The following is an 18,563-nucleotide window of genomic DNA, read 5'->3' on the forward strand; positions in this document are numbered from 1 at the left end:
TGAGTGTCCCCTGCCCGGGGGGGGGGGGTGGTCTCATATGGGGGCAGCGGGCAGGGTCCATCCTGCCGGACACTGGGCATGGGGCCAGCCCTGCTCGCCCTGCAGCCGCCTGGGGACGGGTGCTCAACTGGAACACCCTGCCCCAAAGCCACGAGCACCCCACAGCCCTGGGACGCTCGGTGTCACCACCTGCCCCACGGATCCTCAGAGTCACCCCCTGCCCCACGGCCACGGGACCATGCTGATCCTGAAGTGCCCGGGCCAGCTGCAGCTCCTGGAGGAGACCCTTCGGAAGAGCCTGCCTGCCACCCTGCCGGTGATGGGGGACCCTGGGGACCCCTCTGCCATCCCCCCCTTCCCTGCCCTACCCGTGATGGGGACCCTGGGGACCCCTCTGCCTTTGCCCCCACACTCTGCTGGTGATGGGGACCCCCAGGTGGTCCCCACATGGTGTCCTGACCCCCCCCACCGACGGAGGCTGGCAGCACCCAGGGGTGCAGCCGGGCACCCATCACGGCCCCCCCCCCCCCCAGCGCTGACCCTCTCCTGCAGGTCCTGGGGACCGTGATGACGGTAGCCCGGGGGAACCCGGCTGCCCACGAGGTGCTGGTGGACTCCTGGCCCCATTTCGGCGTCGTCTTGACCCGCTTGCGCCCAGAGGTGCTGGTCCAGATGCCCCCACCCTGGCAGCACCCCATGTACCGTGGGGTTGGGGGGGGGGGTGGGAGGCCACACTCAGACCCCCGTGTCCCCCTCCCAGGAGCAGAGGGACCCCGGGGACTTCTACACCAACCAGCTGACGGTGTATTACCGGGATGAGGGGGCCTGGCGGGCGCTGCTGGGGGGCACTGAGGCAGTGGACTGGAGCCGAGCCTTCCAGATCCACGGTAAGCCTGGCATGGGGGGCGGGGGGGGGGCACCCCCCTGCCCCTGCCCAGGCTGACGGTGCTGCCCCAGGGATGCAGGAGGGGATGTACGAGGCCACGCGTGAGGTGGCCGATGCCAAGGGGCTGTGGCTGGAGACGTACCGGTACCAGGCGCTGCTGAGCCCGCAGCCCCCCCAGCCCCGTGTGCAGTGAGTGCAAGGGCATCTTGGGGACATGGTGGCACCAGGGGAGGGGTCCCAGTCACATCCCTGGGTGGCACGGGGGTCCCTGAGCACATCCCTGGGTAGCACGGGGGGTCCCTGAGCACATCCGTGGGTGGTACAGGCATCCCAGTCACATCCGTGGGTGGCACGGGGGTCCCAGTCACATCCCTGGGTGGCACAGGGGTCCCAGTCACATCCCTGGGTGGCACGGGGGTCCCCAATCGCAAGCCCAGATGACATGGAGCATCCCCGATCCCATCCCAGGGTGCAGCAGCACCCCCCCACAATCCCCCCCCCGTGCTCTCCCTGTTGGAAAGGGGGACGCAGGTTCCCCCCCGTCCCCCCACCCCATCTCTCTCCGCTCTGCCCCATTGCAGGGTGCCACCGGGACTGCGCCTGGCACCCGTGTCCCCGTCCCACATCCCGCTGCTCAACGCCACGTGGAGTTTCGGGGGCAATGCCCGCAGCCGGCGGTTCCTGCTGGGGCTGGTGCGGGCGCTGCCCAGCGCCTGCCTGCTGGGACCCCGCGGGCGCCCCGTCTCCTGGAGCCTGTTGGACCCCCTGGGCTCCCTGAGCCACGGCTACACGCTGCCCGCCTGGCGCGGGCAGGGCCTGAGCGGGGTGATCCTGGGTGCCCTGGGTCGGGGGCTGCACGCCCGCGGCTTCCCCATCTACTGCGGGGTGTTTCCCCACAACACCCCCTCGCAGCGGGCCGTCCGCTCCGTGGGTTTTCTACCCCAGCCCGGCACCTTCTACACCCTGGTGATTACCCCCAAGTAGTGACAGGGGATGGGGACACAGGGGTGCCCATGGTCACGGGCACTGGGGCTGGGGCAGCCGTGCTTGTTGGGGCGGGGGGGCTGCGTGTCCCCGTTGGCAGGGAAACCATGGCTGGGGGTGGGGGAATAAGGTGGGGTTACCTGGATGTGGGGGGTCCTGGCTCCCCACCCTGCCCCCCTACACGCACACACAGAGGAGGGAACACCCTGACCCCCCCGCCACTGAGCTCAGAGTCTGGGGCAGCAACCCGTTCACCCTGATCCCTACTGATGGCACCACTGGCTCCTTGGGCCCCCCGCCGTGTGGCGCGGGCGGGGCGGGGGCGCTGGAGAAAGGCTTTTATTCGTTCATACAAGAATAGATCTTCTGCAATAAATACCCCAATAAATAACATCTCCAATAAATAAACACGCATAGACGCACCGGGACAGCGGCCCTGGGGCCCCGCCTCCAGCCCCGCCCACCGCAGCCCAGAGCTCCACCCTCCCGGACCTGTGGGTTGCTAGGCAACCGCAGGAGAGGCGGGGCTTGGGCAACAGGAGGCGGAGCCTGTTGTAGGAAGGAGGCGGGGTTTGCTACACAGGCTGGTGAGCGGGGCTTATTGCCATCCGGGGAGGGGCGGAGCCTATTGCTCCTGGGGCGGGGCTTGCTGCTGGATAGGGCAGGGCTTATTCCTATGCTCTGGGGGATTGGTCCTTTCAGGGGTGGGCGGGGTTTGCACCCACTCTGGGGGCCTTGGGGGCGGGGCTTATTGCTGCCGTGGGGCAGGGGGAGGGGACTGCTGCCCTCCCCAGCCCCACAAGCGTGGGGCCAGCCCCGAGGGGACGGGGCAGCCTGGTGGGGTGGGCACAGGTGGGGACACGGTGGTGGCACCAGCCCCTGCCCCAGGGCACAGACGGTGGGGACGTGGGGTGGCTTTGGTCACACTTTGGGGTCAGAAGCCCCATCTCTCAAGGCACAGGGTGGTGATGGGGGGGACGCGGGGTGGCTTTGGTGGCACTTTGGGGTCAGCACCCCTGTCCCTTAAGGCACGGTGAGGTGATGATGAGGATGCGGGGTGGCTTTGGTGGCACTTTGGGGTCAGGAGCCCCATCCCTTAAGGCACAGTATGGTGATGGGGGGGTGGAATGTGGGGTGGCTTTGGTGGCACTTTGGGGTCAGCACCCCTGTCCCTTAAGGCACGGCGAGGTGATGATGAGGATGTGGGGTGGCTTTGGTGGCACTTTGGGGTCAGGAGCCCCATCTCTCAAGGCACAGTGTGGTGAGGGGGGGGGGCAGAACGTGGGGTGGCTTTGGTGGCACTTTGGGGTCAGGAGCCCCATCTCTCAAGGCACAGTGTGGTGAGGGGGGGGGGCAGAACGTGGGGTGGCTTTGGTGGCACTTTGGGGTCAGGACCCCCATCCCACAAGGCACAGCGAGGTGGCGGGGGGGACGTGTGGTGGCCCGTCGGGGTGAGGACCCCCGTCCCGACGAGGCGGGGGGGGCATCAGAGGGGGGTCTCAGAAGCCCCTCGCCTCCAGGCGCAGGGTGACCACGGCGGGCGGCACCTTCTTCTTGAGGCGGTTGAAGTCCTTGGCCGAGCGCCACAGCCAAGTCTGCAGCTCCTTCAGCAACCAGAAATCATCCATCTTCTTGAGGAAGTCATTGGAGGCGACGGGGGTACCGGGGGGCGCGGGGGGCCCGGCGGGCAGCGGATAACCCAGGGAGGACATGACGCCGGCGATGCTGAGCACCAAACCTTGCAAGCTGGAGCAAAAGTGGCCGAGGCGATGGCGCAGCTCGGCGGTGCCCGCCTGCCCGTCCAGCGCCCGCAGGTAGCAGAGCAGCCGGCTGTAGGCACGGTAGTTGGCAGCCAGACGGGCGTTATCGGTCAACCCTCGCCACAGGTCCAAGTCCACCGTGGCGCTGGGCACCCGCTCGACGCGCGCCAGGCGCGGGGGGTTGAAGTCGGGCTCATTGAAGGGGGGGCCCAGGTAGTTCAGCTGCAAGGTAGCAGTGGGGGGGGGGTGGCCGTCAGGTTTCGGGGGGGTGCCACGGGGGACGCTGAGGATGGGGTCGGGGTAGGGACTGCCCGCCTCGGCCCCAGTCTCCGTGGAACCCCGTGCCTGCCGCATCCCAAGTCCCCAAGCCCACCGTGTCCCCTGTCTCCATGCCCTCCCACATCCCAGGTCTCAGGATCCCCCAGCCGGACATGCCCACCACATCCCCTTCCCTTTCATGCCCCTGCTCTCCATGCCCACCATGTCCCCGGTCTCCATGACCCCCAGGGAGACGTGCCCACCGTGTCCCAGCTCTCCCCATCTCCCTCCCACCCACGTCCCCAGCCTCCACGTCCCTGTCCCCATCATACCCCCACTCTCCCCATCTCCAGTCATCGTGCCCACAGCTCCAGGCAGCACACCTGGAGGCACCCACTGGTGGGGCTGAGCCCCCCCACCCCACCCGACCCTGCACCCAGCCCCACGGCACTGCCACCCTCGTCATCGCTTGGCACCCCACGTGCCGGCACCACGCAGCACCGGGGGCACGTCAGGGCAGAGACGGGGAACCTCCGCGTGAGCTGGTGCTGCCGGCGGGCAGGGAGAGGCAGATGCCTGCACCCCTGCCTGCACCCTGGGCCAAGGGCAGGGGCCCGGGAGCCGCCCTGCGCCGATGAGACATTTCCTTGGCCCCCGGCGTGGGTGCAGCCGGGCACGGCAGGGGAGACCCACAGCCCCCTGGGGAGGGTGGGCAGCACCGGCGCTGTTGGCACCGGGCAAGGGCAGGTGAGTGCAAACACATCACCCGCAACTGCAGGGCATGCTACGGCACACGCGTGTCCAGGGAGTCACGGGTAGGGAGATTTGGCAAGGATGCGCCTTGCGTGCGCACACGCACGTGTGTGTGTGCAGGCGTGCGTGCATGCAACCGCACCGATGCACAAGCACGCGTGCGTGTGCGGGCACGCCAACGCATGCTCGCAAAGGTGTGCGGGCACGCGTGCGTGCAGGTACACCAATGCACACATACACACACGTATGTGCACGCTCACGTGCACGCCGGCACACTCCCACATGTGTGCACGCCCTCACGTGGTGCAGGGAGGGGGTCCCCGGTGGGTGGCAGTGGGGTGGCCGTTCCCTTCCCCTCCCCGTGGGGATGTCCACTGCCCCCCATTGCCCCCCCCACTCCATGCCGTGCCCGGTCCACGTCTGCCCTGTGCCACCGTACCCCGGGGTGGGGGGACACCCACACTGGTGGGGTGCATGGGGGGGACACGGTGCCACGGAACGGGTGGGCACAGGACCTTGGTGGGCTGTACCCGCTCCGGGAAGCCGAGACCAACCAGAGCATCTCCCAGGGGAGATGGGCACGGGGAGGACAGACAGGGCAACCCCCCCATCTCCATCCCGGTGCGGGGGGGGGCAGGCAGGGGGACGGTGCGGGTGAGCTCCTACTCACGTAGGTGCCGGCGAGGGTGCGGAGCTGGTGCTCCAGATAGCGGGTCAGGTCGTAGGTCTTCTGGATGGACTGGCCGGCACCCAGCTCCTCCGTGCAGTTGAGGGCGGGCAGCGCCGGCAGGTTGCAGAGCGCGGCGCACAGGAAGGTGAAGATCCCCCAAGAGTCTCCTGTGGGGACACGGTGCCTCAGGGAGGGGGGACACAAAGGGGAAGAGGAGGAGGGGGGGGCACCTCCTCCCACCCCTGGGCCTGGGGTGACAGGCTGGGGGTAAGGACCCCCCCCGGCACGACGGGCCGTTCTGTCCTTCGGCTCAGACACGGCAGCGCTGAGCCGTCGGGGATCCCCCCGGTGCCGCCGCCAACGTCACCCTGCGGGGCGACTCACCTGCGAGTGGGGAAACTGAGGCACGGGAGGGCTACGGGTGGGCACCCACACCTGCACCAGAGCAGCTTGGCACCTTCCCTGGCACAAGGCGGCTCAGCATCCCACCCTTGGCACGGCCGGGGCAGCGCCGTTAGCTCGGAGCGATGCTGCCGGCACGGCCGGTACGGCGGGGATCCCCGCCTTGCCGCGCTGACCCCGCCAGCACCGCCGAGCCCCGGCTCCCCTCCGCGCGCTCCCACCCGCGGGCTGCAGCAACAATCCTTTATATGGTCTGGAGCGAGGACGGCTCGCGGCGCTCCCGCCGGGACGGCACGGCCGGGTTATATTTGGGCACGGCGACTCGCCCGCCATCAACGCCGGAGAGGGCTGAGCATCCTGCGGGGCTGCCGGCAGCCCCTGCCCCGGCGGGGACCCCCGGTGACCCCCCCATTGAGGGGGACGGGACCCTAAAGGGTGGCCGGGGCGTGGGGCGACCTTTGCCGAGGCTGCCGGAAACCGCCAGCCGGGTCCCCGTCATCGCCCCTGACGTCAGGGCGGCCTTATGAGCTCCGGCCTCGTTAGCCGGCGGTTGTGCAAAGGTCACGGCCCGCGGCCAGGATGCTCCGGGCCAACTGGCACCTCTCGGCACGTCAGAGCCGGGCTTCCCGGCAACTCCTCCGCCGGGAGGACCCACCGCTGGCACGGCTCATCACCGCAGGGTTCGGCGGGGGTCCCGGCGTGGGCAGCCTCCGCGGCGGCCTCCCGGCGAGGCGAGGCCGGCGGGAGCCCCGCGGTGCCCCCGCGCGTCACCGCTCCCCGTCACGAGCTGCCGGGAGGGCTTGGAAACTCGGGAGCAGCCAAGTGCTGGTGACGCACGAGGGTCCTCGGGGACACCCCGGCTCCGGCCGTGCCAACCCTGCCGCGGCGGGGACGCGGCCGTCCCTGCGCCCACCGGCCCCCGCCGCGGGGAGACGCCTGGCTCCCAGCAAGCGTGCGGGTGTGCAACTTCCCTGTGGGCGTGCAACACGCTGCCCACACCTGCGATGCACCCTGCAGGCGTGCAACAGGGTGCTCACACCTGCGATGCACCGTGCGGGCGTGCAACGAGGTGCTCACACCTGTGATGCACCCTGCGGGTGTGCAACACACAGTGCAGTTGTGCAGGGTGTTACACAGGCATGTGAAACACCACGCGAGTGTGTGATGGACCTTGCAGGCGTGTGACACCGTGCAGGTGTGCAATACAGTATGCAACACGCTGTGCGTGTGTGTAACACACCGTGCAAGTGTGTGATATGCTGCAGGCGTGCAACACGCCGTGCGGGTACGTGATACACTGTGTAGGTGTGCGGGAGTGTCACGTACCACACAGGCGTGTGACACACCACGCACGTGTGATGCACTGCAAATGTGCGCGACACGCCGCGCACACATGACACACCGTATAAGCGTGTGACACACCGTGCGTGCACGACACACCATGCAAGCGTGGGACGTGCCGCGCACGCATGACACACCGTATAAGCGTGTGTGATGCAGCACACATGTGTGACGCACGGCGAAGGTGTGTGACGCACCGTGCCAGTGGGTGACATGCGGCGCATGCCAGTGCACGCACGCTGTGGGCTTATCTCAGCCCTGCGCAGGCGCCCCGACACGCAGCCGTGCCCCGCAGTGGGCACGTGCAGCCGCTTGCACCGGGTCCCGGTGCGTCCTGGCGCGTGGAGCGTGCCGCTGTCTTGCCTTGCGTGCGTGCAAGCGTGCGTGGGACGAGCGGTGGACGGAGGGGGGGGCCACGCCGTGGTGACTCACCCACCCCCGGGTGTTTGCTTTGGCCGAGCCCCGGCACCGCTGGGCTGGCCGGACCCTCGCCCGCCGCCGGCTCGAGTTTCCAGCGCGGGATTTACACCAGCTCTGGCCCTGCCGCGGCCAAACCAAACACAGCCGGGCTGGGGGGTGCGGGGGGGGACCGGGGCTGGCAGGGGAGCCATAGGGATGGAGCCGCCGGCTGCTCCCGGGCAGGTGGCCGGGGCACGGGGAGGATGAGGATGAGGGAGGAAGGGGATGGAGAGGTGCCCAGTGGAGGTGGATGGCTGAGGGACAGGAGATGGCGGGATGCGCGGCGGTGGCACAACGGTGGCCGTGGCACAGAGGTGGCCGTGGCACAGAGATGGCCGTGGCACGGCAGCGCGGGTGGTACGGCGGTGACGGCGACCACGGCACGGCGGCGGCGATGGCCCAGCCGTGCCGGGTGTCACGTGGAGCGGCCGTTCTCCCTCGCCCACCCCAGTCACAGCGGCTCAGCTCCGGGTGGAAAATGTCTGGGCACCGGCACAGACAATGGCGGCGGCCGGCGGCCCGACGGGGAGGAGGGAGGCGCGGGGCCGGCACAGCTGGATCCCGGTGACGTCGGAGAGGAAGAGCCCGAGGGTTTCAAAACCGGCCCTGGAGTCCGGCCAGGATGCTCCCAGCCCACGTAAGCAGCTCACGCCGTGGCTGCCCGGGGTCACCCGCTCGGTCCCGGGGGCAGCTGGGGAGCCAGAGCGGCCGGGGGCATGGGACCGAGCACCCCCCCTGGCTCCATCGGGCAGCGCCGGCAGCACCCCAGGGTACCCGTGCTACCGATGCCGAGGGGCCGCAGTGGGCGGCAGGACACGCCGGTGGTGCCACGGGCATCCCTCGCACACGCGGCGCCAGGGATGTTGCTCACCCGCCTTTGGCGGGATGCGCACGGAGTTGCGTCGGCGGGACCCCCTGCCCTCCCACGAGCCACCCAGCTACCCCCCCCCGCCACCGGCCAGACCTCCCGGCCAGCGGCCGAGGCGGGAGCGCAGCCACGGTGCCGGGTGAGCTGTTCCCCGGGCATGCTGTGGGCAGAGCCGCCGAGGTCAGGAGTGACCACAAACCGCCCAAAGCCGTTTTCCCGAAACTCTCGTGCAAAGCGGCACCCGGGGCCGGGGGGGGGCAGCCGGGAAGGGGGGACCCTCGTAGCGGAGCCCCCCGGGGGCACCGGAGGGAGCTGAGCCGGCCCCGCGGCCCCCGACACCGCAGCGGGAGCTGCCGTATCTGATGGGCCGGCATCCAGCGGCGAGCAGAGCCCCATCCCACCCAGCGGCCCCATTCCCGGTGCTGGTGTGAGAGCCCAGCCCGGGAGGTCCCGCGGTGGCCAGGCATGAACGTGGCACTGGGGACAAAGTAGCCCTGTCTGTGGGCAAGGCAGGGAGCAGGCAACAGCCAGCGGCCACTGTCCTGGCCAAGCTGCCTGCAACCCCGACCAGCAGCACTTAACCCTTCCCTGCACGCCGTCACGGGGCGGTTTTGCAGCCCCGCGTGGCAGCCGGCCTCTGCCCACTGCTTCTCCAGGGGTCTTGGAGTGGGTGATGCTCCAGGGCACAAGGACAGACACCTCTGTGTCCCCAGGCTGCTGGCATTTAACCCTGCCGTGGCCGGGGAGGTGACGCTGGGGTGTCGGGCAGGCGCAGCAGCAGCCCTGGAGAGCCAGCGCAGCGGAGACGTGAGGATGCTCATGCTCTGCATGGGCCCTGCACCCAGACATCGGTGGTCACAGCGGTCCCCTAGCGCTGACGGGAAGGACACAAGCGTCCTTGCTGCCCAACAGCAGCCACCGCCACTGCAGTGGGGTCCCCATCCCATATCCCATGGGATACCACCTGCCTGCTCCCAGTCCACACCTCCATCCCACCCCTCTAGGAGCCACCAAACCCCATCAAGCCCTGCCTGCAGCTCCTGGTGCCCACCGAGCCCCTCGTCCCCGCACGGCTCCCGGCGAGCGAAGCTGCCGTGCCGAGTGCGTGCGGGACTGGGGAGCGGGTGGGTGTGCAAGGGAGGGGGACCGTGGCCCCATGTCCCCCCCCTCCCCATCCCGGCCGTGCCTGCGCTCGCAGCGCTGAGTGTTTACATCCTGTCTCCTCCGTGTGTTTATAAATGCGGCCGCGCACGGGAGACTCCAGCGAGGCCGTAATTAGCTGGGCCTGGATTTCCCATCCGGCTCCAGCCAGCGGCACGATGGAAACACCCCCGCCGGCGAGGGGGACGCAGGCCCCTAATCCCAACCAGACCCCACCGCCCCGCACGCACAGCCAGCCCGGTGAGGCTGTTCCGGCATGGGCACAGCACCCACGAGCCACGCAAGGCACCCTGGCTGCCTTCCCACCCGTCCCGGCGCAGGTCACGGAGCCGCGCGGCACCGCCAGACCCACGGGCTGCCCGCCACCAGCCGTCCCGGCACCGTCCCAGGTGTTTCGCCGGCGGGACAGTGGAGCCAGGGCGAGCTCAGCACCAGAGCCAGGCTGGCCCCTCTCTGGTGGAGCAGGGGACCCCCGGTGCCAGCCCATGTGGCACCACAGAGCCCTCTCTGGCACATCCCTCTCCATCCCCCGGCACCTCGGGACCTGCCACCATCGCTGGCATCTCGCGGGCAGCAGCTGCCGCCGTGCCATGGGGACGCTGCCTTGGCCGGGTTAGCGTGGGACCGGCGGCTCTGCACGGCCATGCCCGCTCGGGACGGCCATGCCCCGATTCCTGAGCTGACCCCATGTCCCCCAGCACCCTGGCCAAACCCAGGACACCTCCGTCACCCACGGGCCACACACCACCTGGGGCCACGGCGCTGCCGGGCCGGCGGCTTGCCGGCACAAGCCGGGCCGGCTGCCGCCCAGATGTCCCGTCTGTGCCGGGACGAGCGCATCGCCGTGTGCCTGCCGGGGCGGCGGTGCTGGTGCTCGGCCGGCTGGCGAGAAACCACGGGTACCCTGTGCCGGGCAGCGGGGTGTCAGGCCCCACGGCACAGGGGAACGGGCACTGCCTTGGGGGCCGGGGGGTGATTTATGGAGCTCCGTGCCACTTAGCAGGGCATAAATCTCCCCCCAGCCCGGCCCTGTAAGCAGAGCCCTCCGCATTTCCCTTCGGAGGCTGCTCGCGGGCTGCGCCTAATGCAGCCCAGATGTGCGCCGCCACCGTGCCCTCGCGCAGCCTGCTAAATAGGCGCGGGGACACCGGTGCCGCCGAGCGTCCCCGAGTCCTGCCGGGGCCAAAAAGCTGAGCCACCGCCGGCCAGGGATGCCCCAAAACGGGGACCGGGGTCAGGGCGGCCAGCGGCGGCCGGGCTCTCGCCCCACAGCTCCTCCCGCCGCGCCGGGCTCGGCATCCTCTTCCCCGTCCGTCCCGGTGCCGGCTGCCTAATGACCGCAGGCCCCGGTACCGGTTGTGCCACCGGCTCCCCGGCCACGTCCACCGGCCCCAGCGGCGGGCGGGAAGGGGGAGAGGAAGGAGCGAGGGAAGGCGATGGAGCCGCTCGGGGATCCCGGCCTCGCTTTTCCGGTTCCCCGGCTCTCGCCCCGCTTTGCCCGTCCTGCGTCACGGCCGGCACCGCGGGAGCCGGAGCCAAACCCGGCGCCGGCCTCGTGCTGCCCCGGCCCCAGTCCCACCGGGTGGGAGCCCGGGGAGCCTCGCGGCGCCCACACTTTGACCTTTTAAGGGTGTTTTCCAGCATTTTCCTCGTCCTTTCTGGGCGAGGAGCCCCTGACTCCGGTGCGCCGTGGGGCCGGCCAGCCCCCCAACCGCCCCGGCTCTCCCGGGACCCCCGAGGCGGCCGCTCGGGCCAGGGGAACAAAGCCGTCCCACAGCTGCAGCCGCAGCTCCAGGGACAGTCCCCTCCGGAGAGCGACATTTCCCCGGCACCCCAAAAATCCCACCGCCGTTTCCCGGAGAAATCTCGCCCGCTCCGACAAAGGCGTTCGGAGGCAAGTCCCGAAATCTGGCCCCGGGCAGGAAAAATAACTTTTCCTGCCCCCCCCCCCCCCCCAAATCCCAGCGACTTTCATTTTCCTCTCCTCTGTCAGTCCTGGGGTTTAATTCTCCGTGCTCAGCGGCGGTTCCCTCCCTGGTAATCACAAACATGCATGGAAAAGAGGGAAGGAGAGAAAGGGAAAAAAAAAAAAAACACAACCAACCCAACCAACCTAGAGAGGGGAAAGTCTTAAATCAATCCCAAAGCCAGACAGACGTTTTAATCACATCAAATTAAAATCAGCAGTGGCTCGGAAAGGAAAAAAAACCATGGCAGGCAGAGCGCAGGCAGCCCCCCGCCCCGGCCCCGGCCGGCAGCACCCAACGCCTCGGTCTTACCTGAGAGCTCCCCAGCAACATTTAGCATAGTCGGGGTGCAGGGGGGGGCTTGGGGGGGGTGGAAAGCGCAGCGGGGAAGGGGGGGGGGGGGCGAGAGGAGCCCAAAGCGGGAGCTTGGCTTTTGCTCCGCGCCCCGAGCGGCCGGCCGAGCTCGTCTCTGCCCTGGCTCGCTTGTTCGCTTGCGCTCGCTCAGGGTTTTGGGTTGGGTGGTTTTTTTTTTTCCCAGTTTTTTTTTTTTTTTTCCTCTCCCCTATTTGTTTTGGTTTGTGTTTGCTTGGGTGTTAGGTGGAAAAAAAAAGCTGTCCGAGTTGGGTGGGTTTTTGGTGTGTGAGTGTGTGCACGGTTCGCACCACGCTCCGGCTGCCTCGCTCGCCGCCTTTCCCCCTTCCACCTCCCTTGATTTGCTCTTTTGATTGGTGTCCAGGAATGCAAGAATAAAAAAAAACGCGAGCTCGCATACACCCTCTCCAAGCTGCTGCCTCCCTTCTTCTCTCTCTTTTTTTTTCTTTTTTTTTTTTTTTCAAAATTCAAGTGTTAAGCAGAACCAGGTTGCTTTCAAGAATGTATTTGATGCAATTGTACACAAGAGCAGGCTCCATTCATTCCCTCCCTCTCCTCCGGCCTTCTCCCCCCCCTCTCCACCCTACCCCTTGTCGTGTCCCCCCCCCACTACCCCCTCGCCAGCCCCGGTGTCCCGGTACCGGGCAAAATTTGGAGAAGCCGAAACCGAGCCCCGGCGCTGCGGAAAGCGATGGGGAGGGAAGAGAAGGGGATCCCTGGGGTGCTGCCGACCAGGCAGAAGGGGTTGGGGGGGGAGAAAGACACCCCCCCTAAAGTTTTCTCCCTCGCTTCACCCCCCCCCCCCCGACCTCTGGCTCCCGCACGGCTTTTGTTAGTGGCAGCGGCGGGGCCGGTGCGGGACCGGTGCGGGGTTGAAGGAGGCGGCGGGGGGGGGGGGGGCAGAAAAAAAAAAAAGAGGAAAGTGTCTCGTACCTGCTCTCAGCTCCATGCGGGACAGGGGCGGTGGGTGCGTGGCTGGGGGGTGCCGGGCGGGCAGGCAGGCAGGCAGCGGTCCCGCACACCGGAGCGGGACTCCGGTTCCCATTTGCCGGTCGGAGCTCCCCTTCTCGCCTCTTCTCCTTCCCGACGTCCAGAGCCGCCGCCGCACGCCGAGAACCCGGTCCCCGGGGGGGGAGTTTGGGGAAGGGGGGGGGGGGGTCGGTCCGGGGAGGGGAAGAAGTTTGGGGGGTGGTTTTTGGTGGGGGGGGGGGGGTGGGAAGAATGGGGCGAGGTGCGGTGGAGCGGTTGGGCTCACCGCCCCGCAGCGGGGCCGGGGCGGGGGGGGTGGTGGGGGTGGTTGGGGGGGGGTGCCAGCTTTGCCCCCCCCTCTTCCCAACCCACCCCCCCGCCTTCCGCGGGCAGGGGCCGGGGCAGAGGCGAGGTGGAAGCGGGGAGGGGCGGCTGGAGGGATGGGAAGGCGCAGAGAGAGGCGGGCGGGCGAGGGGGGGGGGAACGACTGTGTTCGCCTCCCCTCTGGCACGGCCAGCCCCCTCCCCTGCTGCTCGGCCGGCAAAGAGCGGGGGTCCCGACATCCCCCCCACCCCCCCGGCTCCTTCCTCCGGTCCCTGCCCGGCGGGGACGGGACCGGGAGCGCCGGGACGGCGGCAGGTGAGCGGCCCGGGGGTGAAGGGGGGGGGGGGAACACACGGGACGATGGCGGGGGAGCAGAGGGGCTGTCGAGGGTCCCACTCCCGGCTCTGGCAGAACCGGAGCCCCGAGGAGCGGCGGCGACTCAACCCCGCACCCGCTGCACCAGTTACCGGGGGGGGGGTGTGTAACTTGCCCCCCCACCCCACCCCGGGGCCAAGGGTGGTGAAGGGACGCTGCTGGAACCCGACATCTGGAAAAGCAAGGGGGTGGGGGGGTGATCCGACAACCAGAGACCCCCCCCTCACCCCCCCATCCCCATCCCTTCCCCTCATGACCCACATCCACAAGCGGGTGCTGCCACGGAGGCGAGCGGCACGCACGGTAGGGGAACCTGGAGGGGTGCTCTCGGTGACGAGGGGAACATCCTCGCCTGAGCTGGCTCCCCCCCCCCCAAAACAAAACCCCAAAATAAAAAAAAAAAGCTTTGTTTAAAACAAAGGCGCTGGCCAGCCAGCGCTGCTTGGGAGCACCGGGAAGGGCCGGGAGGTAAAAGGCAGATTTTGTTTCGACGCCAGCCCCCGGCCCTGACCAGGTCTGAGCCCTCCCGGCTCCTTTGCTGGCAGCGATCGCATCCTCCCGGCTTTTTCTGTGGCACGGAGCAGCTGGGTTCCTGCTCGGAGCACACAGAGACCAACCCTTTCCCCAAATCCACCGGTGCCAAACCCACCAGCTGTGGGTTTAGGGAACCCCCGTTACAGAGAAACCAGGAGCTGACACGCACTGTGGCGGTGCCGCGGCAATTTATTGGTTGGGAGCCGCAGATTTCGTGTTGAATTGGCGAGGAAGCACCCAACAGACACGCTCTGGGGTGGCAGCTCTGGATCCCCCCCCCTCCCCACCCCAGTTAAGATGGGGGATTCTCTGCACGCTGCTCCAGTCCGGGCGATGCCGCCGCTCGCTTGCTGCGGGGAACGAGACGCGGTGAGCCCTGCGGACCGGCAGCGAGCCACTGAGATGAGAAGGCTCCCGACGCTCGCTCAGGGGGGGTACTGCAACCCCCAGGGTGAGGGTGGGGGCTGTGGAGGTGTCAGTGGGACAGCCCCCATGCCGGGATGGAGCCGCTCAAGCTCTCGCGCTGGGAAAGCCAGAGAGAGCGGCTCTGCCGAAGGAAGGTGCCTCGGCCCGTTTCCCCCGGCAGCGTGCCGGACGGGGTTCCCCACCTCCACCCCTGCCCGCACGGCGTGGGGCCAGCCTCACCGCTCCCCCAGCCGCGGTGCAGGATATCTGGTTTCCCACCCCCAGCAAACAGCCCCCGCCAGCAGCGTGGAGCAGTTGGGGGGAAAAAAAAGCTGCCTTCACGTCCCTGGGGGGGCTGCAGCGCGGCCCCAGCAGTGGCTGCCAGCCTCGGGGGGGGGGACGAAGGGCAGGGAGGGGGGCCTTCAAGTCCTTCCTGCCGAAGCAGCAGCAGGGCTGCCTGTCACTGCCCTGTCCCCTCTCCAAAAGGCAATGCCGAGGTCGTTCCTGGTGAGTTTTTCCAGCTCAGTGGCTGCATGGCTCTCGCTGGGCCAACACCTGAGAGAAGAGAGCAGGAGGAGGAGGAGGGTAATGCGGCCAGCGGATGTGGCACGAGCCCCCCAAACGAGAGCCATGGCAGCCCCCTCAAACAGCTGGCAACCCAGCAGCGAGTGCCAGACCCCCCTCCCCAGCCAGTGCCTTTCCCCCCCCAGCTGCCTCCCAGCTTCCCCAGCCCCTTCTCCTCTGCCGGCGAGCCCGGTACCAGCCAGCAGTGCCAAGATGGAGTCCCCTGCCCTGGAACAAGGGGGGACACACGGCACAGGCAGGTCAGACCACTGGAGAGCCCCAACCAGGCATCAGCCTCCTCCTCCTCTGCAGGCCCTGCCCGCCCGCCCAGCCCCAGGCACCAGCCCGCAACGGTCCTGTGTGGGTGAGGCCATGTCCCGTCCCCCCCCCCGCCCTCGAGGACCACGTCACCGGCGGCAGCGCCGTGGGCAGCTGACCTCACCTTTGTCCCAGCCCGGGGCGACACGAGTTCCTCCGCCGGCGCCGCTGCCGGCCCTGCCTCCCACTGCTGACCTTTGCAGCGGGCAGCTTGCCGCCTGCCCGCCACCGTGTCATGGTCCCTGCCTGCCCGCTTCTGGCCCCTCGTGCTCTTACCTGGCCCCTCCGCGGGCCCCAGCTCCACATCCAGCGCCGTCCGTGACATCCCGGGGCTGCACCAGAGCCCTGGATCCCTGGCAGATGGAGGAGAGAGAGAAGAGGGACTGCTGAGTGCCCCGAGTGCCAGAGCGGACCCAGAAAGCCTGGCACCGGGGAGGGTTTTAGGCCCAAACTGCCTGCAGCCCCCCCTGAGCTGTTGGCTGGGCAGGCAGGACACTGTCTCGGCTCTTTGGGGACACTCCCGGGATGCAGCCAGGGGATGTCTCGGGACACTGAGCAGCCATTCAGCCCCACGGCAGCAGGCGCCTGTCCCCTCCTGCCGGGCAGGGAGCAGGAGCCCAGCTGTGGCCGTCTGTCTCCCCGCGCTGCTGGCTGGGCGAGGGCACCGCGCCATGTGCTCAGGACACCGTGTCGGGAAGGAAGCCACGGCTCTCGGAAAAGCGGGCAGGGAGACAGCCCTGAGCCTGCCGCGCAGGAGGGAGCACCCAGGGATGGCAGGGAAGGTGACAGGGATGAGGGTCCCCGACCCTGGGGGTGTGCTGGGAGAGGTGGAGCAGGTGTGGGCTGAGCCTCGGGATGCCAGAGCCCCCTGAGGGCTGCCAGGCTCCTGCCCCCAGCCCGTATCCAGCCCAGTCCCCAGTGCCTCGTCAGCGCTGGTTCAGGGCGGCCAGGGGAAGAGGGAGGGGTGCGCGTGGCTTTGGCCACCGCAGAGGTGTGTGTGTCACGACCGCAGCCAGCTGCGTCCTATCCACAGCCCCATAAAACGCCGAGCCCCGAGGCCAGAGCCCCTCCTGGGGACGCCGGCTCCAGAGGAGCCCGGCTGCTGTTCAAGAGCTGGAACGGACGCTCACACACAATCCCGTCGTCCTCCTCCTCCTCCTGGGAGGAAGGGGCTGGTAGCCAGTGCTCACCCCAGGGGCAGAGGGAGCCAGATCCAGCCGACCCCGGGGGGCCGGACCCCGAGCCCAGGCCAAGGCAGGCCTGGGAGTCCCCTGAGCTCCCTGCCTGCAGTCCGAGCCCAGCCGCTGCACACACGTGGCTTGGCCCGCAGAGCGGCCCCGCAAAGGTCGAAAGTTTGCGTACCTGGAGGAGATGCACTGCCGAGAGACGTCGGGTTCTGAAATCCCAGATGTGTGGCAGTCGGAGAGGCGCTGAGCGCCTGCGGCACACCTGAGACGGAAAAGAGGAGGAGGAGGAGAGGCCATGGCCACGTGCTGGAAGACGGCAGCCGTGGGAGAGGGGCTCTGTGCCCCCCTCCCCCTTCAGGTGCCAGCCGCGCTCCACAGGCTGCATACTGGGGCCCCTCGGCTCAGGCTCCGCGGCCACCGAGCCCAGGAGGAGGGACTTGGGCAGCCGCTGATCCTGCCGCGGGCAGGAGCCGGCTGAAGGTCCCTGCTGTGAGCGCGAGTCAAGTTCCTCGCAGCCAGATCCCCCGGCCTCCCTCGAGGCCCCAACCTGAGAGCCAGTCGCTCCGGGCTGCCTGCCTGCATGAGGAAAGCGATTTGCTGAGCTCCCCCCTCGCCCAGCCTCCCCGGTGGGACCCCTTACCCTCTTTATTGCTTTCATACCCTCACCCGCCTCAGACACGGTGCCGGCCTTCCAGGTACGAGCTTCCCGCTTCCACCGCGGCGCAGCCGGCAGCGCCTGCAAGATGGAGAGACTGTTAACCGCTGCCAACCCGCCTACAGCATCCCCGCTCCCCTGTGTGCCCTCAGCCACTGCCCGGGAGGCAAAGGCCCACAGGCAACGAGGCAGGGGTCCCCGCAACACCCAGGAAGCACCGGAGCAGGGATGGCTCTGCCAGCTACTGCACACCCAGCTCCGCGGAGCTGCAGCCCTTCCCAGCCACACAGACACTGCCCACGGGTGGGCACCAGGGAGCACTGTATCCCAGGAGTGCAGGCAGGCGTTGGCGACAGCAGCTTGATGGAGGGGGCTGAGCTGAAGGGAAAGAGAGGAGAGGGTGAACCTGACGGTGGGTAGCCTTACCCTGGATGCTGCTGGGAGAGAAGGGAGAGTCGGGCGTGAGGGGATGCTCACCAGGCATTGACGGGATAGCTGCTGAGGGGAGAAGGGGGCGGCTGGAGCCCCAGCAGGATGAGGGGCAGGGGAGCGGGCAGGCTGGGGTCCTGCAGAGAACCACGGGGCAGGCCGGAGCTCCCGAAGCCGTCGGGGACGGCACAGGCCCCTCGGTGAGGCCCAGAGGATCCTCCCGGGTGAGGGCCGGGGCCTGGCAGGCCACAGACCCCGGGGAGAACCCGGGAGGGCCAGGGAAGGACCCGGGGGTAGGCGGGCGGCTACGGGATCGGGACGAGAGCCCGGAGACGGGACGAGGGCAGGCTGGGACCCGGGAGCGGGGACGGGACCGGACCGGGCCGGGCCCAGGGAGCCGTGCTGAGGGACGCACACCCGCCGCTCGCCGTCGAGGCCCCATTGGCTGAGCGGCACGTCACTCCGATCGCAGGCGGTGCTTGCGCCCTGCCGCCCAATAGCGAGCCACGGAGGGGGGGGGTAGGCCTGCCCGCGCGCGCGGCGCCCGGAGCACGGGGAGGGGCCGCCCCCTGTCACGTGAGGGTAAGGCCGGCGCGAGAACGCCGGGTCGACAACGCCGCCGGGCCGTCACGCGGCCGCGCCGACCAATCGGCCGCCGGCGGGGGCGGGACGGAGGCAGTCTCCCACCCAATGGGAAGGCGGCGGGTGAGGGCGGCGCGGGAGCGGGGAAGGTGCCGGCGCGGTGGTGAAGCGGGAGGAACCACTGGCGGCTGGATAGCGGGGGGAGGGCAAGACCATTCCGGGAGCCGCTTGGGGGGGGGGAGCGGCACCGCCGGTGCTCTCCGGGACGAGGAACAACTGCCGGAGGCGGGGGGTGTAGGGGGGAGAGGGCTGGGCGCATCCATCGTGGGCGGGAGGGGCG

The 18,563-nt window shown here is 68.9% G+C and overlaps 3 protein-coding genes across 4 annotated transcripts; 1 reads left to right on the forward strand and 2 right to left on the reverse strand.

Annotated features, from left to right (window-relative positions):
• The first annotated feature begins 37 nt into the window (after positions 1-37).
• Positions 38-1,905, forward strand: LOC138689351 (glycine N-acyltransferase-like protein 3). Its single transcript, XM_069804206.1, has 5 exons — positions 38-316; positions 553-660; positions 761-887; positions 958-1,075; positions 1,468-1,905. Exons 1-5 carry the CDS (start codon positions 38-40, stop codon positions 1,868-1,870), a joined length of 1,035 nt encoding a protein of 344 aa, XP_069660307.1. The 3' UTR covers positions 1,871-1,905.
• A 248-nt stretch (positions 1,906-2,153) lies between these two features.
• On the reverse strand, positions 2,154-13,001 carry CLCF1 (cardiotrophin like cytokine factor 1). Of its 2 annotated transcripts, none has more exons than XM_069804207.1 (3): positions 12,815-13,001; positions 5,312-5,478; positions 2,154-3,852 (listed from the first exon to the last, which is right to left on the reverse strand). In XM_069804207.1, the coding sequence occupies exons 1-3, from the start codon at positions 12,924-12,926 to the stop codon at positions 3,370-3,372; spliced, it is 762 nt and encodes a 253-aa protein (XP_069660308.1). In that variant the 5' UTR covers positions 12,927-13,001; the 3' UTR covers positions 2,154-3,369. The 2 variants fall into 2 exon arrangements, with proteins under 2 accessions (XP_069660308.1, XP_069660309.1); XM_069804208.1 differs by lacking the exon at positions 12,815-13,001 and adding an exon at positions 11,822-12,358.
• A 1,241-nt stretch (positions 13,002-14,242) lies between these two features.
• LOC138689311 (uncharacterized) lies at positions 14,243-18,546 on the reverse strand. Its single transcript, XM_069804043.1, has 5 exons — positions 18,273-18,546; positions 17,224-18,210; positions 16,733-16,819; positions 15,647-15,723; positions 14,243-15,043 (listed from the first exon to the last, which is right to left on the reverse strand). Exons 1-5 carry the CDS (start codon positions 18,544-18,546, stop codon positions 15,011-15,013), a joined length of 1,458 nt encoding a protein of 485 aa, XP_069660144.1. The 3' UTR covers positions 14,243-15,010.
• Positions 18,547-18,563: the final 17 nt, after the last annotated feature.

The sequence above is a fragment of the Haliaeetus albicilla genome, chromosome 16, assembly GCF_947461875.1.
Source record: "Haliaeetus albicilla chromosome 16, bHalAlb1.1, whole genome shotgun sequence".
Lineage (NCBI taxonomy): Eukaryota > Metazoa > Chordata > Aves > Accipitriformes > Accipitridae > Haliaeetus > Haliaeetus albicilla.

Coding starts and splice junctions, on each gene's coding strand:
- LOC138689351 (XM_069804206.1), top strand. CDS start 38: ATGGGGGCAGCGGGCAGGGTCCATCCTGCCGGACACTGGGCATGGGGC. Junction 317..552: donor GCCTGCCTGCCACCCTGCCG/GTGATGGGGGAC, acceptor CCTCTCCTGCAG/GTCCTGGGGACCGTGATGAC. Junction 888..957: donor CCGAGCCTTCCAGATCCACG/GTAAGCCTGGCA, acceptor GTGCTGCCCCAG/GGATGCAGGAGGGGATGTAC.
- CLCF1 (XM_069804207.1), bottom strand. CDS start 12,926: ATGGGAACCGGAGTCCCGCTCCGGTGTGCGGGACCGCTGCCTGCCTGC. Junction 5,479..12,814: donor CCGCATGGAGCTGAGAGCAG/GTACGAGACACT, acceptor GTGTCCCCACAG/GAGACTCTTGGGGGATCTTC. Junction 3,853..5,311: donor GCACCCTCGCCGGCACCTAC/GTGAGTAGGAGC, acceptor GCTACCTTGCAG/CTGAACTACCTGGGCCCCCC.
- LOC138689311 (XM_069804043.1), bottom strand. CDS start 18,546: ATGGATGCGCCCAGCCCTCTCCCCCCTACACCCCCCGCCTCCGGCAGT. Junction 18,211..18,272: donor CGATTGGTCGGCGCGGCCGC/GTGACGGCCCGG, acceptor CTCACGTGACAG/GGGGCGGCCCCTCCCCGTGC. Junction 16,820..17,223: donor CGGCACCGTGTCTGAGGCGG/GTGAGGGTATGA, acceptor TTTCCGTCTCAG/GTGTGCCGCAGGCGCTCAGC.